The following is a 15945-nucleotide window of genomic DNA, read 5'->3' on the forward strand; positions in this document are numbered from 1 at the left end:
GGATGAGGAGGTCCTGGACAGAAAGGCTCGTAAGGTCGATACTGGGCAAAGAGAAATATCTTGTGGAAGGGGTACAACCTTCCATGGTTCCCACCACCTCATCAAAGGATCTTCATTCTTTGCTATAAAAACTACGTTCCGGAGAAAGTAGCACTTCCCCTGTGGGAAGAAATTCAACATTGATCCGGATCCCTGGATAATGCCGACAGTTCTGAAAATTCTAGCTTTTTCTTAAGAGCATTATAATGAACATGTGTCATTATCAGTTTCTGAAGCCAGTCTTTTAGACATTTTTTTCTTAAGAACCATGATACTGACGTAGGCCTTACAGAAGGTCTAAGTCTAGCACAAGCCTTGGGAATAGACGAGAAGTAGGAGTCTGTCAAGTCTATGCTGAAACCAAATTGAAAAATCTTTTTCAAGGCTGACTTGTTTGTCGTAATAGTGCTAGCTGCTAAGCCTTTTTCAAATAAAGACCTGAAAAAGGATATAGCTGAATTGATTGTTATGATTCTAATATCTGTATTCTCTCAGGAAGGTTGCTAACTTTTTGACTGCAGCATCATACTGTCTCAAAGTTGAATCTCTTTTATCAGATTCCAAGAAGAGAATATTTTGAGGATCAATATTCGCATCTCTTTTAGCTGCAAACTTCATGAAATCCATAAGTTAGGGTTTTGAGAATTCCTGAGGAAGCGAACACAGTCTTCGTTTGTACTGACTGGGAGAGCCTGGGATTGGGAATTCGAAGAGGACGAAGACCCAGTTCCAGAATTAGAGGGTACCAATTGCTCTTCGGCCAGTCTGGGGCTACTAGAGCCACTTGACCCTTGAATGTCCTGAGTTTGTTCAGCACCTTCAGGAGAAGATTCACTGGAGGGAAGACATAAATCTTCTCCCAGTTGTTCCAGTCTAGGGCCAGGGCGTCCGTGGCATAGGCCAGAGGGTCCAGGTTGGGGGCCACATAACATGGGAGTTTGTGGTTCGCTTGGGATGCGAAGAGATCCACTTGTAGACCTGGAACTCTCTGAAGAATCCACTGGAACGAACTGTTGTCCAGTGGACCATTCCGACTCCAGAGGAACTGATCGGGATAGAGCATCTGCTATGACGTTTTCTTTCTCACTCCAGCTATATGGTTGGGAGGAGAGGTGCCAACTGAACTTGTCCGCCAGGGAGAAGATGGCTACCATGACATGATTTAGATGACGTTGATTTGGAGCCTCCACCCCTGTTTATACAATGACTACCACTGCGCTGTCTAAGACTAGCTTTATGTTGGAGTTCTTTGGCGGACGTAACCTTTTTAGAGTCAAGACACCGCCATTGCTTCCAGTACGTTTATGTGAAGCTGACGGAACTGGGTGTGACCAGGTTCCTTGAACCTTCTTGAACTGAGAATATCCTCCCCAACCCCGCTTAACGAAGCGTCTGTGTGGATGGTAATCCCGGAGGAGGAAACTGAAGGGGTACTGATATTGACAAGTTCTTGACTTTTGTGCCCAAGGGCGTAGACGATTCCGTAGAATCTGAGGGACTGAGGATAATTTGTCCCTGGACCTGACATTTGCTCCGTGAGCGCCAGATTCTGGTTAGGTCTTTCAGTTTGGCTTTCATCAAGATGTTTGTCACTGATGCAAACTGGAGTGAACCCAGAATCCTTTCCTGGGTTCTCCTTGAAGCAAGTTTGTGTCCTAGAAATTGCTTTACTGACTTCGCTATTTCTTTCCTCTTGGCTGATGGAATCGACAGAGTATGGGAGGATAGATTCATTGAATGCCCAGCCACTGAAAGTTGACTCCGGAGTGAGTCTTGATTTGGTCCTGTTTATCTTGAAGCCTAGATATTCCAGGAACCGGATTACTTTCAGTGTTGCTTTGTGGCATTCCTTGACTGTTGGAGCCCAAATTAGCCACAATCGTCGAGATACGCTACTACCATAATCCCTTGCGATCTTAGTTGTTGGACGACCACTTCCGCCAACTTCGTGAACACCCTGGGTGCTACGTTTGAGACCGAAGGGAACTACCTTGAAGGAGAATGCCTGATCTCCTATCTTGAAGCCCAGATACGGGCGAAAGTGTCTTGGCAATAGGGATATGATAGTAGAGTCTGTAAGATCGATAGAGGTGGTGACGGCCCCACGGGGAAGTAAGGTCCGCAACCTGCGAGATGGTGAGCATCTTGACTTGTCGCAGCGAATGGCCAAGTTTAAGCGGGACAAGTCTAAGATTACCCTTCTTTTTTGTGACCTTTCTTTGGAACGCTGAACAAGCGTCCTTGAAACTTTAATCTGTTGACTCTCGCTATTGCTCCTTTCTGAAGGAGGTCCTCCGCATACTCCGTCAATTCTTTGGATGGAAGTTGGCGGAAAGGTCTGGGTGGGGGCGGATTCGCCACCCAACTCCAACCCAGGCCTTTCGACACAATGCTTTGTGCCCATTTGCTGAATCCCCACCGGTGGCGGAAGAGAAACAGCCTCCCTCCTACCTGGAAGTCCTCATTGATGTTGGTAGCCTCCGCGGCCTCCCTGAAGTGTTTTCCTCTATTAAGGGACCCTCCCGATCCTCTCTGACGAAAGGATCGCTTACCTCTGCCTCCCTTACCCGAGCGGTCTACTTCTGAAAGGCTGGCCTTCGAACACTTGGGTTGAAGGCTGCTGGAGACAGCTAAGAGGTGGAAGGTTGAGGCTGGTGGAATCACATAAATAGGCTGTGATTGAGCCTTGGAGGTATGAGGGTTGGGCTGCCTGCACCAACGGAACAGCCGAAACAGGCTTGGGCAACGTTGCTGTTTCTTTTGGTAAGGCTGGAAACGTCTGGGTTTCTTCTGAGCCTTACCCCTGACAGCTTGATCTTGGCGTCTCTTTGCAGTGAGACCCCAACGATCCTTAAGGCTTGGTTAAGCCTCGTAGCCTCTGCCTGGACCTCCTTTACCATTGCATCTGGGAAGAGGTCTGCTCCCCAGATGTTTGATGAAAGCAACTTATTCGGTTCATGCCGAATAGTTGCTTCTTGGAGGACATGCTTCCGACAGTTTGTTCTGGCTGTGGCGAACTCGAACATGTCAGACTGCACCGTTTGGATCAGTGACTTGGTGATTAGCTTGAACAGTGGCTCGGAAACATAAGAAATGGGTACCACCCCTCAGTCATGGCCATGGTGTTGAGAGACCTGGCCAGCCTAGACTTGGCATCAAACTCTGCATGAATGAGGCTATCTGGAAGTCTAGGCAGCTTCTCACCAAACTGCTCCATAGCACAGTCTGGTTTGAGTTTGCCCGCAGAAAAAGTGTTGGGCAGGTCTTCCACAAATCTCCGGTTGAGGGAAGTAAAGGAGATGTAGGGTCCGCTTCCTTTAGCTGCGGTAACGAGTCCCCCTTTTGGGCCGCTGGGATAGTGACCGTAGCAATCTTTGTCAGGAAAGGAAGCGGAGTACCCTCTTCCTTGGTGAAGATTGTGATGGACTCTTAAAAGGCTGTATTTTAGTGTTTGAACAATCCATGTCCCCTAAGCACCTGAGCCATTCTCTTTGAGCCTGGTCACGTGAATAGAGGACTGTCTCTTTAGGGACCTTATCATCTCGCGTCATGGCAGCGGCGGTGAGCCTGGCGTAGCCGATGAACGGCGGTTGGAGATCTTCCGGGTAGAACTCGAAGTCCTCAATCCTTCGAGTTCCACGGGATTCCGGGATAGAAATAAGCCCTTCTTGGAAGGGGGCGTATGACGCCCACTCTCCAGGATTGTTCATGCTGAACGGAGGCAGAGAGTCATATGGTGGCTGAACTGAGCTATCCCTGTGCCGAAAGGTGGGGGAGTAGCTAGCGGAGCTTGGCTTAGTCCGGCGATAATTTATCCTGGGAGTTGATCCTATCAGACAACCGGGGTGGGAGAACATCTGTTTCCATACTGTTCTTGAGAGACCCAACCAGATCCCCCATGTGTTGCAACAGGCCAGCATTGGGATCCAAAGCCGGAGCTGCTGCGGAGGTGGACGGGTAGCTCTGAACAGGCCGGAACCAAAGGTAAGTGGAGAAACGGTTGACTCCGCTGGAGTGTGTGATCTCTCCTTGGAGGATATACTCCTTGAGGATTGGAGCCGGACCCAGAAGCTCTAGACCTCTCTGCTCCGGGGTTTTGTAGCCGGAGGACTTGCGAGATGTTGACGCCGACGACGTCTTTTTAGACGACGACGACGTCTTACTCAAGGTTTTTAACCACCGTTTGTCCTTGACCTTAGGTCTAACAGAAGCATCAGGAGAAGTATAAAGTTCGGCTCCTGTAAAACCTTGGAAGGAAGCTGGAGAGTTTGCAGGAGTAGAAGATCCAGTGGCGCCCAAGGGAAGCCCTTGGGCGTCCAACGTACTCACTTCGACCAACAGGTCGTCAACACCTACCATCGGTTCAATGTTTAAGTCCAGTGTCGCGACTTCCGACGAGATGTCCTGGCCTGGATCAGTCAACGAAGCGGCGAGCTGCTGCTGAATTAGCGCAATAGTCGGGGCCGCCTCTGCTGGGTCGACGTAGCCGTTGACTTGCCGCCGGGGAAGATCAGACCGCAACCTCTTCTCAAGTATGTAGGGCTGACCCTTGGCGGCGTTCTTCCCAAAACCGCCGACCCAGGGCCCGCAGGGTTGCCAGTGCGGTGTCTCTAACAGCCGGAGCCTGGAGAGAGGGTATTTGTTAGTTTTTTAAGATTAAACTTAAAGTTAAACTTAAGTAAAAGGTTAACTTAAAATTATAGGGGATGCGAGATCCCATATAAAATTAGCTTAAGTTTAAGATAAGATTAAAATTAAACTTAGAACTATAATCTTGTAGGGAATTGGCTAACGGAGTTGGAAATACTTACCCCGTCTAAGAGCTGGCTCACCAGATCATAGCAAAATTGTGCAGGTCTCGTGAAACCAGACTTGAAGGTTCCCGTGCGGAGTTCGCGCATGGAGCATGGGAACCGGCAGACTTCATGCCCACAGGGTCCTGGAGCATGGCATTGCAATCCCGGATGCTCACAGTTGGTGGTCTGTAAGTGAAAAGACACATGAGCATCCTAAAAAAGATATCACTTACAGGCTAAAGGTTTAAAAGAACTCCGTTGCATGCCGGAGCGCGAAAAAATTTCGGGCATAACCCCTCCCTTACCGCCTGAATAGGCTATAACCACGGAGAGATCCGTGTGGCATGCAATGGAGGGAAGGTTTAATGTAGCTTTAATTAAACTTAATATAGTTTAAATTAAATACTAATCTTAAACCTATAAACTGGGACGTACCGACTAAGTCCGGTGCGTGGCGGAGCGTGTCGCGTATCAGCGCGACGGAGTGGTTAGTAGAGACCAACTGTATACCGCAGTCCGCCCGTCAGGGTGAACTAGCACCTTTCCACGTGGATGCCGGAGCTCCGGTAGATAAAGAGCCCCAGTAAGGTGGGAAAGGGCGAGAGGGCAAACAGACTCGAGCTAGCGGACAGAGTAACGACGGAGGGAGTTAAAGGCCAGTCCCCCCCCCCTTAGCCATCCGAGCGTACCGAGAAGCTGGAGAGGTCGAGTCCAGTCTGGTCTGTTCCCGTCCCCCTACTTCCCTCTGCCTAGGGGGAGAGGGAGGCAGGCCCGGGTATGTGGAGCGAGCGTGGGCAGACCAACCCTCCCCCCGGCCCTATGGAAGAGCGGGAGGAGGAAAGATGACTGGACAGGCGTCTGGCTGTTCCGTGATCACGTAGTGACCACGGAGCGGTAACAAGAGATACACTGATGAACAATAAAGCCTAGGATACACAACCGACTGATCAGAGAGATGCTATAGAGGCAACCGAACTGAAGAGCGGAAGCACATGGGACCAATAGGACATAACCTAGGCTAGGTGAAGCCGACGCCGTACACTAACGTAAACATAATACATAATTAAACGAAAATCACTAAACGTAAAGAAAGAAAATAAAACCGTAGGAGAAAAAATCCAGGAGTGTACGACTAACCCGAAAGAAATTCTACCACTCAAAGCTAGCCGGGGCCGATACTAAGAGCTGTGGCTAGGGTCTGGATGGAAGATGCCTACGCAAGGTGAAAAGACATGCATGCATGACATAAACCCCGTAGGCTGTACCCTTAATATAAATAGGATAACTAATAACAGAGCGTAATAAAGTAAGGGAAGTTCTGGGTATGGAAGACCAAGAACGAACCCGCCACGAGGCAGAACCATGCTGCCATGCTTCCGACCTAGAGCTCGTGTTTTATACCTAAAAAACGGCAAATACTGACTCAAGGCCGGAAAAAACCAAATAGCAATAAACACTGATTACTTAACTTAGCTGCTGCAATGGCTGTACGCTCCATGATGAATAAATCCAGTAAAAAGGCACAAAAACACAGAGCAAAAAGGGCACGTGTATACGTTGTGCGCTAACTGAAAAGGATGGCCACCAGAGGCGCAGCAGTCGGCAGCATGGGATGGAGTAGGTAGTAGTTGCTGCCCACTCTGTGGGTCGGCTCCCCTCTTGTGGGGATTTTTTGTAGTGGGAGATTTCTATTGGCAAGCGGTTCGTGGTAGTGGTCTCACTCGCCATAGTGTTCATACCGACACCCTCTTGGAGGGTGAGCGAGTCAGTTGCACTGACCTTTTCTTTATTTATTTATTCTCTGGTATGTGTTAGTACATTTACCTTAGAAATAATGATTAAAGGATATTTCGCGCAGCGACACGAACTGAGCCCAAAAATATATTTTAGGTAATTTTGTACATATGTTGTTTCTCATAAATTCTAAAATCAGTAAGGTAATATAATGTAGTATTTGCTTATGACTGAGGCACAGTATTAAGTTTTTTCTGAATTGCGAAGTCAATACATTATTATACAAAATATTTTAGTTGAAAGAACTAGGATGTTTCCACTAAATGAACTTAATTATCATTGCATTCAACAGTGGCCAGTTACGATCTCCACGTAAGGATCAAATGGTTCCAGGTGCTAACTATGGAATGTTCAATGACTTAGGAGTATATGGGGTGCCTCACTTGGTAAAAGAAAGAAAGCCGTATGATGCTGTTGCTGCCATGAGGAAAATGGAAAAGTAAGTAATAAATGTAGATTATATATTTTAAGAGTTATATTATTAAGGACCATTTAAAATGAGTGGAAACACACATAAAGTTGTTTTTTTAAAATAATAATAATAATAATAGCTTAATAATAATAATGCGTTTTTCATTTGTGGAGAGCTAAACATTCTTTGGTGAGAATTCTTTGAAAGTAACTATGAAGTTTTGCCAGGAAGTTTTAAGCTATATTTGAAGTGAAGTTGGGTCATCCAAGTTAAATACTCTTTGAGGTGCTCCATGAGTAACACTTTTCTTGCATTTCTGAAAACAACACTTGAAATGATCCTCCTGCTCACCAATATCAGACGTCCTTATAACCATGACTTAACAAGACTCACATCTGATAATAAGTCTAACACTAAGAGACAACAGAACTAGCATTCCTAGGTGTGAGCAACACCTTCACTACCTAAGAAAATAGATAGCCACTCTCAACCAGTCAAAATATTCGCAGGAAAATACTGGGGGCTTAGCCATCATAGCAAGAAAGCAACAATTTAAGAATTGAGGCTAAAATCTGGGTTGTGAGAAGACCTCATCAGCCAAGTAGAATGTAAGATTTTATTGCAGTGTCTTACCGAACAATTATACAGCTATAGGTTCCCTACGCGGCAGACCAAAGATTTAAACTCTCAAGGTGGCGCCGCCATCACCGATGTAGGTGTAGGTGACTTCATCTCCTGCCACTCGAGGGAGGAACTGGTACAACTGTCAGGTGAAGAAATTCGTTCTCTGCCGGCTTCTGGTTAACTTCAGTGGTCGGTGCGGATTTTTTTTCATCGCTGGATGGTTTTTGACTGTCGTATTTTGGTGAAGTACTCAACTTCGTGGTTTTGTTAGTTGTTTGCTTACATTTTTGTCAGCTTAACTGCAATTAGTTGTGGCAATTAGGCCGTCATGTCAGACTAACCCTTCAGGTGTTAGGTTTTGTGCAGGAGGATGTAAGGCTAGGTTGGAGGTTAAGCCTATTTATGAACCACACTCAAAGTGCATTAAATGTAGAGGTAATGGGTCTGAGTGCACTCGTGAATCGGCCTGTGACAAGTGTAAAGATTGGAGTGATAATCAATGGAAGGTTTTTCATGCACATTATGATAAACAGGTAAAGGATAAGATGAGAAAGGTAGCCCTAAGGGCTGAAATTAAAACTAGTGTAGCAGCTTCTGCGTCTTCCGCAGATCCAATTTGTCCTGTCTCTTCTTCTCCTCCTCCTTTATCCATGTCTCCAATCTTGAGTCCTCCTTCTCCTGCTCCTTTAACTCCTTTACCAGTTTCCCGTGTAGTTTCTTCCGATGCCATTGCCAGCCTCGAATCCAGGTTTGAGAAAAAGTTTGATGTTCTTGCTAGTACTGTTATGGAGTTAGGTTTTTTGATTAAGTCTTTTCTAGAAAAGCTAATTCTAATAATGAAGTGCCAAGTATTAGTGCAGTGCTTTCTGAGGGGGTAACTGTTTGTCCCACCAGTTCTCCTAGACAAAGGTTAGTGTCCCGCTTCCTTGCCTTGGGGAGAAGACATACCGGAGGTCCAAGGGAGACTGGTGGGGTTTCCCCACAAGTGGTTGCTCCCTCCATTGATCCTGCAGTGCACCTGCAGGTTTCGACAGAACACCATTGGAAAGGTGTTTCGTTCGCTGCTCTGTTGTCATGGGAGTCGAGTGATTCCTCTGCCGTGAGGTGTCGTAAGTGGCGTAGTGCGTCAGTGTTGCATCTATTGAAAAGACGTGTGACTGCAGGAGATTTCTCCCCTCCTCCGATTAATACGTCCGAGGAAGTGGATCACGGTCCACATCCTTCTTGTAGTGTTGCTACTTCTACTTTTCCTTGAGATAATTTTTCAACTTCAGACATTTCTGACCTTCAAGGTGGTTGTCGTATTTTGACACTTTCGAAACGTTCGATGCTAGTACATTCATTGATTACTCCTTCGATTTCTTGTGTGACGTCTGCTTCGACGAGTATGGACCTTTCAGTGTCGAAAATTTCGACACTTACGACTGCAGACATTTTGACTTCGACTGCTGCTGTTTTGACTCAGGATCATTCTAACCACTTCCTTCTGAAGCAGTTGGAGGAATTGATGGCTTATTTGAAGGACAAGCAGTTGGCCCCTAAGCCTACAGATCCTTCTATTTCTCCGGATTCGTCGGAGGAAGAAGAACAGGGTGCAGACTCGATTATCATGTCGGCTTATTTAAGTCTTCTGTGGTATCTCTTGGATATGTTCCCTGATTACTGTAGTGTAGCAGCTCCCAGGTTGTCCACTTCGATTTTTATGATGAGAAGGAAGCATGGGAACCCATTACTTCCCTAGTCAGTTTTGTCAAAGGCTGCGAAAGCGTCTCTTCGTATTGTAGAAGACTGGCTGTTGACTAAGAGAGAATCAGGCAAGGCCTCTTTTGCTTTTCCTCCTTTGAAACTTATCAACAAGAGATACCATTTCTATGTGACAGGGGAAGTTTCTTCCATGGGAGTTTCTGCCTTTTCCTAGGGGGACTTCTTCAGTCTTATCAACGCTAATCTTAGAGCGGCATTTTTGGCAGCAAAGGTGTCCTTTTCTTCCCCCGAATTAGACCATTTTGTCAAGAACCTCTTTAAGGTCCTGGAGATTTTGAGTTTTCTGGACTGGATAGTTGGAGCTCTGGGTTCGAAGATTGAGGATTGCCCCTCTATTCCAGAAGATGTGATGTCGGATTGGTTAGGGGTTCTTTCATGTGCCGACAAATCTGTCAGGGACGCCTCTGATGAGATCGCCTCTCTCTTCGCTTTTGGGACTTTCAAAAAGAGACAAGTTTGGTGCTCCTTTGTCATGAAAGGAGTTACTACCAAGGAGACTGGATGTTCTCCGTGGACATGCAAGATGCTTATTTCCATATTCCAATTCATCAGGAATCAAGAAAATTTCTTTGTTTTGTTTTCAGGGGCAAAGTATTCCAATTTCCAATGCTGTGTTTCGGTCTCTCGACAGCTCCTCGGGTATTTACCAGAGTATTGGCACCTCTAGGGAAATGGCTACATCTCCTGGGTGTCAATGTAGCACTTTACCTGGACAACAGGCTTCTCCGCTCCTCTTCGGAAAGCCAGTGCATGAAGGATCTAGAGAGGACTCTTTGTTTGACTCGATTGTTAGAGATTCTTGTCAACGAGAAGAAATCACAACTGATTCCTACTCAGAAGATTCTATATTTGGGAATGACTCTCAATACTTAAGCTTTTTGGGCTTTTCTCTCCCCGAAAAGGATTCAGTCGTGCCTTCAGGTAGTTCAGGAGTTCCTGAATCATCATACATGTTCTGCTCTCCAGTGGATGAGTCCTCTGGGCACCTTATCGTCAGTAGAGAAGTTCGTAAACCTTGGAAGGTTACATATGAGACCCCTTCAATTCTTCCTGAAAGTATCGTGGTGCAGAAAGTCTCAGGCAAATTCGAAGGTGTTCATCATCACGAAAGAGATCAAAGAGGATCTAGCATGGTGGCTCTTGGAGCCGAGACTATCGGAAGGCATTTCTCTTCATCCTCTGCACCCAACTCTACTGTTTTTTCCGACGCCTCCGATGTAGGTTGGGGAGCAGTCTTGGGAGAAATGAGAGTGTTGGGAATTTGGTCAACGGAGCAGAGTTCCCTTCACATCAACGCAAAGGAGTTATCAGCAGTCCATCTGAGTCTACAAGCTTTTGTTCACCAGATTACAGGGAAAGAGGTGGCAGTACATGCAGACAACTCCACCATGTTGCCTTACATTCGACATTCGAAAACAAGGGGGAACATGCTCTTTCTCCCTTTACGAGAAAGCATAGGACCTTCTTTTGTGGGCGGCAAGGAAGCAAGCACATATATCTGATTCCTTGCTTCGTCCAGGGGAGAATGAATGTTTTAGCGGACGAATTGAGTCGAGGTCATCAGGTTCTTCAGTTGGAACCCTATATGCCAGGGTTTGCATCGACCTTTGGAAGTTATGGGGAAAACCAGCAATATATCTGTTCGCCACTTCCAGCAACAATCGACTCCCGCTCTTTTGCTCTCCAGTTCCAGACCTTTTAGCATGGTCTGTTGACGCAATGCTGCTGGACTAGTCGGGGCTGGACGCACATGCCTTTCCTCCATTCCGGCTGATAAGGCAAGTTCTGAACAAAGTTTGTTTTCATCAGAATGTGTCCCACTCTCGTAGCACCATTGTGGTAAAAAAAGGAATGGTTTCCAGATCTTCTCAGTCTACTTGTAGACTTTCCAAGACTCTTACCGTCCAAGAAGTCGCTACTCAAACAACCGCATTTTTCAAAGTTCCATCAAGGTTTGCCCGCTCTGGGCCTGACAGGTTACAGACTGTCAGGAGCCTTGTCAGAGCAAATGGCTTTTCGAGAGCAGCTTCGGAAGCTATCACTAAGTGTAGAAGAGCTTTTAACAGACTGTACCAATCCAATTGGGGAGTGTTTAGAGGATGGTGCAAGCAGAATAAAGTCTTTTCTTCTGAGACCTCTTTAAGCGAGACAGCAGACTTTCTTTTGTTTCTAAAAGTATCGAGATGCTTGGCTCCATCGACGATAGGGGTTACAGGGCGATGTTGGCATTTGTATATTAAACACAGAGGCATGGATCTGTCTAATAATACTGACCTTTCAGACTTAATTAGGTCTTTCGAGGCATCCAAGTGCCCAAAAGACTCAGTTTTTTGGAACCTGGACGTAGTGCTCAAGTGGCTTTTGAGTTCTTCTTATGAGCTGATGCGGTCTTCCGCAATGAGGAACCTAACCAAGAAGACATTATTCTTAATAGTCTAGCTTTGGCAAGACGTGTCAGTGAACTCCACGCTATGGAGAAAAGAGTGCTTCTCACAAGGGGACGCAGTGTGCTCGTTTGTTTGTATGGTGCTTTTACGTTGCATGGAACCAGTGGGTTATTCAGCAACGGGACCAACGGCGCAGTGTGCTCGTGGATGTCAAGTTTCCTAGCTAAGAATGAAAACCCTTCGAAACCTTGGCCCCACTCCTTCACACTCAAGAGTTTGGCCAACATTCTCGGTCCGCAGGAAGAGAAAAGACTCTTATGCCCAGTATGAGCTCTAAGGCACTATATAGAACGGAGAAAATAAGAGGACCTTCTTGACTGTGGTGTTTGGTGAAGAATCCGTCTCATCCTCTTTCGAAGAATGCTATCTCCTTCTTCTTGAGAGAACTAATTGTCGAAGTGCACACTCATATAAACGAAGCAGATTAACCTGTGTCAAAAGTCAAGGCACACGAAGTCTGAGTGGTAGCGACCTCCCTAGCATTCCAACATAATTTGTCGCTGTCTGCGATCCTGCAGAGTGCTTTTGGAGGTCAAAATCGGTTTTTGCGTCTCATTACCTGAAAGAGATTGAGATAGTGTTCGAAGATCATATTTCTCCTGGTCCTATTTCTGTAACTGGCATGGTGTTGGGAGAAAGGACATAGGGGGGTTTTCCCTCTCTGTAATTTTGTCTTGTATCAAGGTTGCTGTGTTAAAGGAAGCTGGGGCTAATTTTACCTGGAGTACTCGCCAGTTGATTATTTTAAATATGGTGGGTATAGGATATTAATATGGTGTAGGTGACTTGTGGTTTGCTTGTATGCGGTGTCTGGTCTTTGGCCAGGGCAAGGACAGCATTATATTTTCACCTTTGTCAAGTCAGCGGTGAACTGCCATGACTTCAAAAGAAGTCCACTCTATGTAGAGGCACTCTTTGGACAAACATCCAAGCTCTCTACTACATGAGATGAGCACCAACCAGAGGCAGTATTCTCCTGCAGTAGCTCTTGTACAAGGCAAGGTACAACCAGCACTTACAGTGCTGACTATTGTCTTTTTTCAAAAATCCTGTTATATTGTTTAATTAAGCTTACATCCACAGCCCCCCATCCTTGCAATGGATAATCAGCTGAATAATTGTTCGGTAGACACTGCAATAAAAATGGAATTTTTATAATAAATGATTGCATGCTTACCAAACAATTATTTAATTAAAGCCCTCCCTCCTCCCCACAGGTTGGGCAGAACAAATTGTCTTCACCTGAACAGTTGTTGTACCTTTTCCTCCCTCAAGTGGAGATGAAGTCACCTACATCGGCAATAGTGGCGCCACCGCGAAAGTTTATATCTTTTGCCTTCCGCATAGAGAACCTACAGTTGTATAATTGTTTGGTAAGTATGCAATAAAATTTCATTTTATTATAAAAATTCCATTTTTATTGTCAGTCATCGGCCGTCAGTATTTGCCCTTGTCAACCATTTTGTATACTAGGAGCCAGATTCACCTTTACAAATCAGACCAATCTCATTGTCTGGCATTATCAAGTTCAGTAGAGCCTAAGTGGAATGGGCACCAGAATGCCAGACACAACTTATTCAAGGAACCCCTTAAGTAGTAATGAAAAACTTCTGGATGACCCACACCTTTTTCAGTACTGTCTTAAAACTTCTTTATAAAATATTGGAGTTAGTTTTCATCTTAGATGTAATATATTCTTTTTTGAAAAGAATTCCCACCAATGGATGGTTACCTCTCCATGTATGAAAGAATGAAAAGTATAGGTAAGGTATGGGAGGAAGTCACTAACAGAAAAAGCAACATAAAAAAGATTGAAAATTTTATAAATAGTAATTATTTATATAATAATAATAATAATAATAATATTAATAATAATATTAATAATAATTATAATAATACAGTGGAACCTCTACATACGAAAGTCCGTACGTAAGAAAAATCCAGGTTACGAAAGCAAAGACAAAGATTTTTTTGCTTCTGTGTACGAAAATAATTCAGGTTGCGAAAGGGTAAAGTCCGAGATTCGCCCGGGCTGCCGAGAACGATTTTAAAACTCACGTACCACTAATTCAGTAGACTCGCCATCATCCTCCCACCTCCTCTCCCATTGGTTCCTGATGCTAGTTACCACCGTAAGATCCTGCTCTCCTATTGGTCAGCATCTGTCCCATGATGCCTCTATGTAAAGGCATTCCTTGACCTTTTTTGCCACAGCATTATTGTAAACACCTGGAATTCGTTTGTTCACATATATTTCGTTTGTTAACGTAAATTCTTGTTAGTGATTTCGCTTTCATTGTAGTACTGTAAGTTACTTTATTGTGTTGTGTGTGAACTTAATTACTTACGTTATTAGCCATGGATCCCAAGAATGTTGCTGAAGTTCACGGAAAGAAGAGGATGTTTTCTATGGAGACGAAGATGGAGATAATCAAGAAGTGTTAATGTTTTCTGCCATTTGTTAAAGTTTAATGTTAATGTTTTCTTCCATCTTTTAATGTGCTTTGTAAAGTTAAGTATTCATGTTTTCTGCCATTTGTCCTCCTCCTCTGTTGCCACTTTCGGAGATCGCCTCACTTGAAAGGTAAGGTTCCACATTTTACTACACACGTACGTACATGTACATACAGAATTTCTTGTACCCTGTACACTAAAAGGATTTTGACGTAAGGAAAAATCTATTTCTGGGCGATTGGTTCGTGTCGCCAGCGAAATATCCTTTAATCCATTATTTCTAAGGTAAATGTACTAACACATACCAGAGAATAAATAAAATAAAGAAAAGGTCAGTACAACTGACTCGCTCACCCTCCAAGAGGGTGTCGGTATGAACACTATGGCGAGTGAGACCACTACCACGAACCGCTTGCCAATAGAAATCTCCCACTACAAAATCCCCACTAGAGGGGAGCCGACCCACAGAGTGGGCAGCAACTACTACTACTCCATCCCATGCTGCCGACTGCTGCGCCTCTGGTGGCCATCCTGAAGTTAGCAGACAATCTTGAGCGATGGGATGGGCAGGGCGGGATTTCGCTGGCGACACGAACCAATCGCCCAGAAATAGATTTTTCCTTACGTCAAAATCCTTTTTCTGGGCTCAGTTCGTGTCGCTGCGCGAAATCGTACCAGAGAAATAGCACAAGATTGTAAAGAATAAAATAAATAGACAAAAAAGGGTCTCAAATAAAAGATAACATAAATTAAAGAAATATAATTGCTACTAGATATACATATACACAATGATACAAAAATAGAAATATTACTTAAAATTAACATAATGTTAATAATATTTCTTAAAATTAAGTTAAATGTAACATATATATACAGGGCTTACATGGAATATATGTTGAGATTAGTATCTGTGTATAGTTATTATGTACAAAGAAATCAAAGCAATTATAACAATAAACTGAATAGAACAAACTTCAATAATAATATAATAAAGGAATGTATATGACTTAGTATACAAAACCCGTAACCATTGTAAATACGATGTGTCCCCTAGCATAAAAATAAGGGGATCCCATCAAAGAGATCATTATATACAATCAATTGTGAGTGACCCTAGCAAAAAAATAAGGGGCACCCACTATACCATCATAAGAGCAGCTAAGACTCAAGGTAAACGTAGATGAACATGGCAGGTATAGACGAACTGTTGGGTGAGATAGGTAGAAAGGAGGACTGGATCTTCTACTAAAGATTAAGCAGAGTCGGGGGAAACTATGTTACCCGCCGCAACTGCTGAAAATTTCAGAGCTTCCAAGGACTTAAGTAATGACACTTAAATACTGTCGGCGATTTCCATCCAGTATATTTTTTCAAATCATCGAAATTCATGTGTTGGAAATAGTTAATTGAGGTGGCTACTGCCCTGACATCATGTGCTTTAGGGAAGGAGTCAGGATTGGCTTGCTTAATAAAGTACAGGATCTGTTGCCTGATGCCTTTAATAGATAAAGTACCACCTTTTTCCTCTCTTAAAGAGAGGACCCGATGAGGATGAGGAGGTCCTGGACGAGAAAAGGCTCGTAAGGTTGATACTGGGCCAAAGAGAAATATCTTG

The 15945-nt window shown here is 44.5% G+C and overlaps 1 protein-coding gene across 3 annotated transcripts in view; it reads left to right on the top strand.

Annotated features, from left to right (window-relative positions):
• LOC135220839 (delta(24)-sterol reductase-like) overlaps positions 1–15945 on the top strand; it is a 242130-nt gene that overhangs the window by 176855 nt on the left and 49330 nt on the right. For all 3 annotated transcript variants that reach the window (XM_064258399.1, XM_064258398.1, XM_064258400.1), the window contains one exon: positions 6922–7068. In XM_064258399.1, coding sequence (XP_064114469.1) covers positions 6922–7068 — 147 coding nt within the window. The remainder of the gene's footprint in view (positions 1–6921; positions 7069–15945) is intronic.

This window comes from Macrobrachium nipponense, chromosome 2 (assembly GCF_015104395.2).
Source record: "Macrobrachium nipponense isolate FS-2020 chromosome 2, ASM1510439v2, whole genome shotgun sequence".
Classification (NCBI taxonomy): domain Eukaryota; kingdom Metazoa; phylum Arthropoda; class Malacostraca; order Decapoda; family Palaemonidae; genus Macrobrachium; species Macrobrachium nipponense.